The sequence below is a fragment of the Pollicipes pollicipes genome, unplaced genomic scaffold (genome assembly GCF_011947565.3).
Source record: "Pollicipes pollicipes isolate AB1234 unplaced genomic scaffold, Ppol_2.1 Scaffold_4002;HRSCAF=4701_pilon_pilon_pilon, whole genome shotgun sequence".
In the NCBI taxonomy this organism is placed as follows: Eukaryota; Metazoa; Arthropoda; class Thecostraca; order Pollicipedomorpha; family Pollicipedidae; genus Pollicipes; species Pollicipes pollicipes.
In genome coordinates, this window is record NW_023596420.1 from 30,783,316 (window position 1) to 30,795,004 (window position 11,689).

The window sequence follows — 11,689 nt, forward strand, 5'->3', positions numbered from 1 at the left end:
AGAACTTATTAATGCTAGTGGGCGTCGAATCATCGGACGGGCCTAATCGCAAGAGATCGATAGTGTAATACTGATCATTTGCAAATGGCCAGATCGCCTCAGTTGGCCTCCAAAGCCACATCAACTTCACTGTGTTGCAGTTGGAGCCAAGCCACGTTGATCCGTACCCACTTCGCCCCAGGCCCCGATGCCCCTCCCCCGTGTGGTCGAGGCGCGGCCCGCCGCGCCGCCAACGGCTCTGTCCTCGCCGTGAGCCCCCCGGCAACCCTCCCGCGGCCGCACCGCCATAAGCACGACACACCAGGAGCGGCGGACCAGGAGCGGGACGACACACCAGGAGCGACGGACCAGGAGCGGCGCACGGCCGCGCCGCTAGCTGCACCCCTCAGGCCGCTATCGACGCCGGGTCGGGGCGTGCCAATACCGCGGACGGGGCGGGGCGAGGCCGGGCACGGCGCCCGGCTCTGCCAGCCGGCAGGGAGATCGCGGCAGTGCTGGAGCCGGGCGGCCGCCTGCGAGCCCGCACACAACCCCGCGCACCACTGACCTTGATGCTGGCTCCACAGCGGCCGGATCGGACGGGCGCCGGCTGCTCGACACGCGCGTCCGGTGCGCCACGCGTCCTGTGCAACTATGACCGTCTCCAGCAGCTTCCAGACGCTCGATAAGACACGATATCTTGCCCCCCGGAGTCGGAAAGCCCTGCGCTGTTATCGGCGTCCTTTCTGCTGGCGTGTCAGGACACTCTTGTCGATCGGGGGCCTTCCATGGTTTCTTCCCATTCGTCCGAAAGGCTCTATACGCTACAGTCGGGGGCCCTCATATAATAACTGCCGGGGCATTCTCTGTTGCTCAGAGGGCCTTCACGTAGGTCTCGAATAACCTACCGACATACTCGCAATATGCTCATGGGCCCTCTACATTGGCCTAGGGCCTCTTTCTATTCCCTGTCACTTGCGTGGGGCCCTACGCACTTGTCGGGGGCCCATCTGATAACCTGCTCGGGCACACTCAGTCGTTGGGGGTCTCTACATTGCGTCGTGGGTACTTCTAATTCCTTGAAGGGCCCTGCGCTCATGTCGGAGGCCCACCTGTTACGCTGTTCGGGTACAATGGATTGTTCGGTAGCCCTTCACATTAAGCCTTGGTGTTTGAATAAAATGTCCTATGCTCCTGTCGGGGGGGGGGGGGGGGGGGCATCCTGCTCGGGCGTTCGGGGGCCCCAATATTGCGTATTGAGTACTTATTTGAATGGAGCGCCCCGCGGTCTTGTCGCGGTCCATCTGTTAAGCTGTTCGGGCCAGTGGAGGATCCATAGGGAAGGGGCACAGGGCTATGCTACCCCCATCCTGTATCGTATGCTCTCCCTTGTACCTTAAAGGGGTCCACAGGCTCCGGAACGTTCCCATAACCGGCCGAACGGGCGGAGTTTTCTGACGCAAAACGCAGCACCATTGCAAGTCAATGAGCCTCCAAATGAACAAGAACAGTCGCAACCGAAAGTGGAAAGCCCCCGAGGAGACAAGGAAAATTCTTCGCTCATTGAGAAAGTGGTGACTTGGAGGCATTCTAAGGCTCATTTGCCTGTCCAGAGGCTTCACGCTGTTGCCGGGGCCCTATATACCCACTTGCCGGGCCAATTTGATCGCTAAGGAGCCTTCCACGTTACCTCTTACCTCTGCATTTTCTCGCCGCGCCCAGCGCTGCTGTTGGGACGCTACCTGCTTCCATTCCTCAGTACTCTTGATCGATCAGGGGACCCCACGGATTCTTCTCGTTCAGCCGAGAGGCTCTACACGCTATTGCCGGGGCCCCATTTGTCAGTGTGCACTCAATTACTTAGGGGCTCTTCACATTGGTTTCGGGTTCTTTCCGCTTGCTCGGACAGCCTTCTGCTGTTGCTGAGGCCCATATAAGGCAACGCATCCAGGGGCTGGATGCCAAGGGGCCCTCTACATTAATGAAGGGCTCTTTCCATTTGATCTCATTTGCGGAGGACCCTGTACTCCTACCGCGGACATTTCCATCCCTTTTGGCCTAAGTTTTCGGAGTTTTTGGTTTTTAATTTTTTATATTGTTTTATTAATTTTTTATTTGTACTTTATTACTTAGTTATGAAGTATTTATTTGTTTATTTATTTATTAAGTATTTTATTAGGCATTTATTAAATTTTAGTTTTTAGTTTTTAGCTAAGTTTTTAAGTTAAGTTTTTAAGTTTTAAGTCATCGGAGGGCCTACGCCGTTGACGGGGACATAAACCTTGATTAGCCGGGGCACTCTTGACCGCTCTGGGTCATCAACATTGCTCGTGAGCTCCTTCGATGAAGTCAGAAGGGTCTTGCTCTGTTGCCGAAAGCCCCGCATGTGCTCGCGAGTGCCAGGGTGTTTCGCCTGCTCGTGTGTATGGGCCTAGCCAAATTACACCATGTGCACGAGGCCAAGACTGTAGGATGACGATTTTTCTCGGCTTCTCTGCTTTATGGCAGCAGATATACCCTCATTCATTTTTAAGGGCAAATGCCGAGTATAACCTCACGCGAAGCCGATGCCGTAGTCATTTCCGTAGGTTATTGAATATGTGACACTTATTACACCCGTGCATCACGTTTGAATGCCAGGTTATTTCGCACGCCTTCGTGACAATTACAGCAAAAACTCTGCACAAGACATCTACCATCAGGTGATCGCGTCAACTTGCCTGCTTTGACAGGATGACATAATCAAAATGACAGGAACCACCATGATCTGGAGAAAATGAATAAGATCCATGCATGCATGTACGCAGCAAGCCTAGTTTTCTAGGCCTGCGGGCTGTTTTCTACCGTGTCTGTTCTCGTACTGTGCCTAGTTTTCTAGGCACAGCACGATGGTTCCTGTTTTAAAAATAACTCGAGTAGATTTACGATTTGATGGGCGGAATGAGAAGGCTTTTTGGAAGGGCCGCAAACTCCAGGGGGACCCACAAAGTTGCGTGTCTCCCCCCTGACGAAATGCTGGATCCGCCACCGGCCTGACCAATTGCAGCGGCGTCTCGCTGTGCTTTTAACAAAAAACAAAAACAAAAAACAAAACTGAGGCAACAGGTACATACTTCGCTCGCGCTGGAAACAAAGTCGCGCCTTACCGACGTGTCCCCTCGACGCGCGAGCCATCTGCTCGCCTCACATGGCACTGTGCGCCGCCCCCGTGCCTCCGGGGCGTGAACCGTCTCCGTACCCACCGCAGCACCATTTTCCACCAGTACCATTTCCATACCCCGTCACCGGCGCGAAGCGCACTTTCATTCGCGCCATTATCAGTACCTGTCGCGCCAAATCCTCCGTCCTTGCCGCTATCGGGCATGGAGTCCCTCGGTACCCGCCTGCAGAACGTAGCACCTCTCCCTCCCATCGGAGTCTTTTGTCCATCACGTCTCCTGTCCGATCGTCTCCACGCCGTCACGTCTGCCGGACGGCCGTCTCCGCAGGGCGCGCAGCGTCTCCCCGCCGCCGCGCCGGTGTGGTGCGAACCGGGCCGGCGGCGGCGCGATGGGGCGTCGCGGACGTGCGTGGCAACGCTGCGCGACGGACGGCAGCCCACCTGGCGACGCCACGCCGCATTGTTGTCCGCCGGCGGACAATGCGGCGGCCCGGGCGGCGGCCGGCGGCGAACTGCAGCGGCGTGTCTGCGTCACAGGTGACACTGCCGGAAGACATGCAACTGAACTTGTCTCGCCACAAACGCGGACCGTCGATTGTCGTCACATCATGTATGCACATGCATGCGATCACTCCGTGTATCTTACCCCGGTCGTTTTGATGGCGTCGGAGGTGTTTGCTCATTGGCCGATAAGTGAGATTCGGACTGGGAGCTCCCGATTTGACCCGCGACGGCAGCTGCCCCGCTCCGCTCGCACCTGGCATCGGTAGTTCCTGCGCGGCACGTTAAAGCGTGCCGCTGCCCGCGCGTCCGCCGCCGGTTTCGCTCCTTACATGGTGACAGGCGCGGCGGGCGGCCGGCGCGTCCGGCGGCCGGCGCCGGCAGCGCGGCTGCAGTTGGCTGGCGGCCAGCGGCGTCGGGCAGGGCCCCGCCCACGTGGCGCCGCCCGCTGCCGCCGTCCGCACTCAGACCGGCGGCCGTACCTGCACGCCCCGCCGTCACGGAAGGGCCCGGCGACGGCGGGCGACGGGCGCGCCGGGGCGAAGGTCAGGGTCAGCTGCTCCGGCCACGCCCTTCCACGCGGCGCGGTGTCCTTTCTATCGCACGTCGTCCCTGGCTGGAGCGCGCGGAGGGGTCGGTTTCGTTCAGATGTGGATGTGTACACACGGATGCAATGTGGGTATATGATATGGGTGTGCATAATCGTCATTCTCCTTAGATACTGAGAAAATCAAAAAGTGCAAATGAATCTCGCCGTCGCTGCGAGCTCCACAGGCGAGCAACAGTGTGCCTGTAGCCCTGAGAGCGCCATTGCCTTGCCCCGCCAAGGCCGGTCTCTGCAAGCTTCCGCCACCACTCTCAGACTGCCTCCGATCCCTCCCGCCATGCACCCCGCGCGGGGCACCAGGGCGCGCCCGGGAGGGCCTCCCCTCCCCAACGCGCCGAAAACACGGTCCCCCAGGGCGCGCGGCATCCAGCCGGGATGGGCGGCGCGCGCCGCCAGCTCTATAAATAGCCCGGGGCGAGCTGGAAGGCGGCCCCGGGCCGTCCGCGCCCGGCTCGCCGCCGCCGACGGCTGGCCCGCCGCACCGACACACGCCGCGTAGAAAGGAAATTTATTCGTAACGTGTACAGCCTACAATCATAAATAGAAAAATCGCTGCGACACACGCTGAAAGGTGGTTTCGATAACAGATTTCCTGCAATACAAAACGTCACACAGGCGCCATCGGGCAGGCCCGCTCCGCCCCGCCCGGTGCTGCGTCGACGGAAGCCCTGCGGGCACGCCGGGCCGACCTCGCCGCGCGCCCACCTGGTGCCGTCGGTCCGGTGCGCGGCGCGCCAGGCGCGGCCGCGGCAGGCGCGCACGTGGATGCGTGTAATCAGATAGGAAATTAACAAACGCTGCTGGGTGCCGGCAGGGCCGTCCCGTTGATTCGCTTATTCGCCGGCTGGTTGATCGTCGATCCCTGGGTGACGCCCAGCCCCCCTTCACAGTTGGGACTAGCAGTCTGTATTTTTGTCGTGGGTGCGCGCGCGCGAGCGCGCACGGGCACCGGGCGTCCGCGACCCGGCAGGCTGTCGCCATCGCCGCTTACATACGATCATTCTGCCTTAGTTTGTTCTCCACCTCTTCTTTGGAGATCTCGGCCGAGTCTGTCGCCTGCAAGCGGAGAGGGTGTCCGTCAGCTGGCGTTCGCCCGCCGGCGCCGACGGCATCCAGCAGGAATGCGGCGGCCAAACCCCAACAAGCGCGCCAGCCGAACAGCGCCGGCCGCCTGCCAAACCGCCCTCGGGAGGTCACGAACGACCGCCGCGCAGCGACAGAGACCCCCGTGCTCCCCTCTCCCCACCCCAACCCGGCTACAGCCGCCTCAACGGCGGGAGCAGGGCTGATCAACCTGCCAACCCTGGCCGACGCGGAACACAGCGTCGGCCACCCGCACGATACATACCTCGACATATTTGGCTACGCCCGTCAGCGACTTCTTGAGAGCGTCGAAGCTGGAGGAGTACAGCATCTTCGCCTTGATCTTGGCCTCGTCAGGGCACCAGAGCATCAGGAACAGCTTCTGCTTCTTCGTGGGCTGCAATGCACACCACCTGTCAGTACCGCAAACGAAACCGCCGGACGCAAGCAGGGGCTTACCGAAAACCCGGGGGCTGTGCGCCGCGCCACACCCTCCAGACAGTCGTCGTCACGTAACAGAGATAGCATCGATACCAATCGGGTCCGCTTGTGCCGCGGCGCGGCCTCTGCGCGCGCTCGGTCGTGCAACAGCGGCCGTCGATGTCTCACCGGGAGACCCGGGCACGCCTGGCCGCCCACAGCGGGGCGCCTCAGCTCGGCGTGGCGCACGTGAGTCACGGCCGACACATTCCTCCGTGACGACATGCGCCGCCGCCCCGCTGACACACACGCCCGTGGGCAGATGAGCACGAGGCCGTGGCGGGACGGCTGCGCGTGGCGGCGGGCGACAAAGGGCGGAGGCAGGCCCGTAACAACACATCCGCACGCATGACACCGACACATATCACCCGACACGACAGAAAACAGCACGGCTGCGCTTCCAGACGGCGGGCAGCATGTGAGCGAGAGCATTATCCGCGCGTGTGAGGCGGTCCGCACCGCGGGCCAGCTCGCGCCGCGCAGATGGCCGGCGCAGCTGTGGTCATCAGTCTGACCGGGCGTGGCGACGCGAATCGGTACCGGCGCCACCGCCTCGGGGCGCACGCCCGGCCACCCGGGCGCCGATGGAGGACGCCGAGAAATGCCGGCACGGCACAGCTGCCAGAACCAGCAACTCTCAATGGTAACACGTCAGGACGGCATGACGACTGCCACATCTGCTGCCGTGCCCCACATTCCGTCCGGATGCTCGAGCAGCATGACTGCAAGGCCGTGGGACAGTAAAGGTCTGCTGAGGATGATGATTACGGCTCACGGGCGTGCCGACGGCCGAAACGTCCCGTCATCCCAACGTTGCGACGCCGTTCGGCAGTTCTTCCTCGCCGCGTTCACAAAAAGCCGCCCCAGCGGGCAGCGACCGAGGCCAACACCGCAGGCCAGGCCTGGCTGAGGTCATCGGGCCCCACCGCCCGCCGACTGCCGATCGTGCAGCACCGACGTCATCTCCAGGGCGGCCCTCGCCTGCGAGCCCCGCGGCACAGGCCGCCTGGACGGACTGGCACACCGATGCGGCGCAGTCAGGTCACGCACGGCTGCAAACCTGGCGGCGGAGCGTCGCGCACGCGCCGCCCGGCTTCCGGACGGGTCGGAGCCCGACGGCGAGCAGAGGTTGGCCGCGGCGCACGCCCGGTGTCCGATCTCCGAGCGGGAGGTCACGGCGCCACCGCCGTCTCGCCAGCACGCCAACCGGTGGCAACGGCGCAGAAGGCGGCAAATCGCATAGCATACGTAGCGCACGTCACGTGATTGGCACACGTCAAACAAACCCATGCCTCAGACACGAGATGTCCATCGAGGCCGGGAGCGATATCCATCGCAGATCGACCCGTGCGAATGACTCGCAACTTCGGACAAAGCGCCCGCTGCTGTCCGGAGCCGGCTGTGCGCGACTCGTGTGAGTGACGTCACCCATCGCAGTCTGGAAGGCCTCGCATTATCCCGCCGTCTCGCAGCGCAACTTTGCGCATGGATTCTGCCCATTCCACGAAGTCTACCGATCGTCGCGTGATTCAGACGCGTGACGTCACGCCTCGGACACGACCTGTCTGCTATGGCCAGAAGCGACGCCACGTAACGCGGCAAGACGTGGGCGCGACACATACCGAATGACGTCATCCTTCCAAAAACTGCTTCTAAACTGGGGCCAGTAGCGGCTCGACTGTGACGTCACACTTGAACGCGGCAGCTCGGCGGTACGTGGAGCGACCCACTCGGCGCCACGACCGAACGTAAAAACGCGCCAAAGTCAACATCGCGGCACGCTGCACGCAGAGTGCATCAGCTGGCGCCGCGTCTCCCACGACGCTCGTCGCGTAGCCGCGCGGCGGGCAGCCGGCGAGAGCAGCTACAGCCGCACCTTGCGCTGTCCTACCCCACCCCACAGGCGCGAGCAGCGCATGCCAAATCTTGGCGACCGAAATACACGGTGTCCACCGGAACCCGGCGGAAGGTGCGCCACCACCGCCGCCGCCGTCGCCGCCGACCTGACGGCTCGGCGCCTGACCCGGGCCGATTACCGGAGCGGCAGCCCACCGGCGCCTGTCCGCCAGCATCCATCACGACGACATGGCGCGCCGGCCACGAGCCGGCGCTGGAAATGAAACCCGGCGACGAGCGGCGCCGCCACATAAATCGCACGCGCCGCGTCTCGCGGCCGCGGCCCGCAGACGAGGACCGCGCCCCGTAAATCAGGCGGGCGCAATCTGGCTCGACAAGTCGGCCTACACACGGACTCTCGTGGCCGGCCTGCCAGCGGCCCGAGCAGCGGCGGGCGCCCTGACCACTCGCCTCTGCCCCGGCGCACTCACCTCGGCGGCGCCCTGCACCGAGTGCAGGTACTCGTAGTCGAACAGGCCGTACCGGCACTGGCCCTTGCCGGCCTTCTGGATGTCGGTCACAAAGTCGTCGTAGCTGGCGTCGCGGTCGCCGATCGCCTCCACGTCGATCATGACGTCATCCTTGATCACAAACACTACGTACCGGTGCTTCTTGGCCTTCTTCACCTCGTCGAACACCGTCTTGCACGCATCCGATACGGACACACCGGACGCCTGCAACGGACGCGCCAGGCTGGTCAGGTGGGGGCTGGGAGCAGGCTGATGGGCGACGCGGTCCGACCCGGGTGCGCAGGCCGCTGGGCAGACCATGGCATGGTCTGGGTCTGAGATGAGTTGGACGGGGCTGGGAGCAGGCCGATGAGCAGACCACGGTGTGGCCTGGGTCTCAGATGAGTTGGACATCTGAACAGAGTTAAGCAGTGTGGGGACAGCCAGACAAGTCTGTGAGACAGACATGGTTAAAATTCAAGTGCACAACATTTAAGCAACAACAGAAATGAATGGGTGATTGTGTGGAGCAGTTCAGAACATTGTTGCTACATCAGACCTTGCTAGCAGATATGAGCCTAGGCAATCACAGCAGTCTGCCTATAAGCTAGTCAGGGGGTGAGAGCAAGATACAAAGTATCACACAATGAGATGCAGAGACCAAGAATAAAATAATTGGGGAAATGTTTTGGATGATAAAAAGCATAACAGCCTTATAGCATATAACAGCAACACCATAATTTACTCCACATAAGACATGGATAGAACACAATGATGCATGTGTGACTGACTTGCTACAATGTTCAGGATATAAATGAAGCCATCAGCAGCTGATTGTGGTGTCCAGCTCCCAGACCATCTCTTGACTGATGCCCCCAAACAAAGCACACACAGATGAAGTATTTGCCAATATGACTGATTGGATATGAGTGACAAGGAGTCAACAGACTTATCTTGTTCAGTGTCAAAACCATCCATTTTGGGTAAGGCAGATCAGTAACAAAAATGTAAGGATTTTCTGTCATGATGTATTTCAGCAAGTGCCCTAATAAAATGTCTCCATACAACAAGTCATGGACATCACAACTTACAATGCCTGAAAACCAATGGTATGACGGACCAGTTTCACATCCTCTATATGGTCACTCTGTGGACTAGTTATCTGTGCTCCAAACCTTGGTGGTGTATGCTGACAATGTAAGCTAGCATGAAACTATGGCTTAATCACAGAAAAAGCAGATTCAATCTTCACTGAAACAACATTTATAAAGACCAGAATCAATACTTCTACAGTAAATATGTGTTGCCGGAGAAGCAGACAGGAACATCATGAGCACTTGCTGGCCCTCTAATCCTGTTGCCTAGTATAACCTTAACTACTTGCAGGGCAAAATTGGATATGAATACTGAGTGAATGTGTTTTGATTTGAGGAAAAGTTTTACCTTTGTTTATGAACAATGCTGTCAAGTCCATGAAGTGGAACAGTTTGCCTGGAGGAACTAATTGAAACAACCATCCTTTGTCTTTATACAAGTGTTAGGAAACATCTATGAACAAAACAATGCCAAAAATCTAAACATAACTACTTCTAAGACTCATACTGATAACACATACACATCCAAACATTGCTCAGAAGCTGCCCTGTACCTAAATAACTTCTTAACAGAGCATTTTTGCAGCACAAGTACCTGCCTACTCTGGTTCAAAACTGAACACTTTGCATCATGTTCACAATGCTGTTCCCCAGTTTTAAATAGATCAGTCCAACATTGGAATCCAATGTCTATATGAATGAATCCAATCCACCCAATGCCTATATGAATCTAACTAACATGAATGTTTGCATAGGAGCTAAAGCTGCATAGGGCAAAACCTAACTAAGCCACTTCCAAAAATTTCAAATGACAGATCTGCCTTGATTTATCCTATTCAGCACAGAATGCCAAATGGAGTATCAGTACACATGGATAAAATTAGTAATGGTTACCAGTCCAGTCAGTCCCAATGCCTTATCCCCAGTGACCACATCAGAAGTAAAAAGGGTTACCCAATGACTGCCAAGGCTAAAGCTGGTCACTAATGACACCAAGTGAAAAACATCACAATGCCTTAAAAAGTATCTGTTTTAAACCTGTAACAGCACCTTGTTCGGGCAGCTGTGCTGTATGAAGTATGAGGTGTTTAGGCTGCGCCAACTACCAATGACCAGTCACCTGCAGCCACCAACAGCATCTCATGGGTTATACAATATCACACTGTCACATTTATCATTATGTGCCTGTATGGAGTTGCTGGAGTTAAGCAAATGTTTCTTGGACATCTTCTGTTAGTGTGCAAAAGTCCCTAGGTTACCAGGCATGCATAATTTAAAAATTCAGTGGACTTTGACCTTGCATGAATTCAATGTATGTATCCCCCATGCTCAGCACACCAATGCCATGTAAGCATTCCTGCACCATGAATTTGGGCAGACTGGCCTATGTGACTATGTCTGCATGCCCTTGCATATGCTGTGAAAAGGTTTTTTGACAACCTAGAGTACTAATGCTCATTATTTCATCGATGGATTCCAATATAAAAAATGGTACTTTTTGCATCAGGTTTCACTTTCAATGATGCAATGTGGGGAGGAGGTTCGGTGAATGCTCCCAGTCCTCATCAACTTACTTACATCTGATGCCTAACCTGCTTCAAAAGGGAAACAAACATAGAACTGTCATATCCCCGCATACTTCGCCAAAAATGTACTTTAACATGAAACCGCTTCAGACAAGGGCAACTTTCAAATTGGTAACAATTAACATCCGTGCACCAAAAACCGTCCCTCCTCCACGGTCTCTGACAGCAGCAAAAGCGAACACTGATTTCTTACAAACGCCTTACAATACTTCCATCCCACTCAACCGTTCATTAAAACATATCACTTACCATTTCGTGGATGTGCGGAGAATTCACCGGCCGGCAACCCCACGCCCAGAGAGGAAGGACTGCAAATCACGGAACTGTGTCTGGCAGCAACACGACAGCTCGCCGTGTAGCACACAGCTGATATCCGGGCTCTACCGCAAAGCAGCGCAGTTTTCTATCAGAAAATATTTTTCAGAGAAACTTGTACTATAATATGGTACAATTTACTTTTTAAAATAATGTAACCAAAAAATATAAGAATGTATTTTCTATTGGGAGGAAAAAACTGAAAATATTTTCGTTTTTGCTTACATTACTCACATAAAACCTAGTAGTCAGCCGTGTAGCTCCGCTAAGGACTGAGCGTTTAGTGTCAGATTGAACATCGTAACCTTATAAAGGTGAGTCGTTCAGACGTTCAGTGGCAGCTAAATAAAGTTCATGCGCCATACGTCAGGCTATTTCCTGAGCCTCATTGGCCAATTTTCGGCACAAAACTCGAGTCAAAAGAAGCCACATTCATGTGTGAAGGTTACTCGCTGGAGATTTGCAGCTGCGGTTCATTCTGTCTTAGAAAGGGGTACGAACAAATGTCCTCTCCGTAAGAAAAAAACATGAATAATGTG

The 11,689-nt window shown here is 56.6% G+C and overlaps 1 protein-coding gene across 1 annotated transcript; it reads right to left on the bottom strand.

Annotated features, from left to right (window-relative positions):
* Positions 1-4,741: 4,741 nt before the first annotated feature.
* LOC119093509 (cofilin/actin-depolymerizing factor homolog) lies at positions 4,742-11,143 on the bottom strand. The gene is made up of 4 exons (XM_037216469.1): positions 11,085-11,143; positions 8,138-8,380; positions 5,596-5,727; positions 4,742-5,303 (listed from the first exon to the last, which is right to left on the bottom strand). Exons 1-4 carry the CDS (start codon positions 11,085-11,087, stop codon positions 5,235-5,237), a joined length of 447 nt encoding a protein of 148 aa, XP_037072364.1. The 5' UTR covers positions 11,088-11,143; the 3' UTR covers positions 4,742-5,234.
* Between the last annotated feature and the right edge of the window lie 546 nt (positions 11,144-11,689).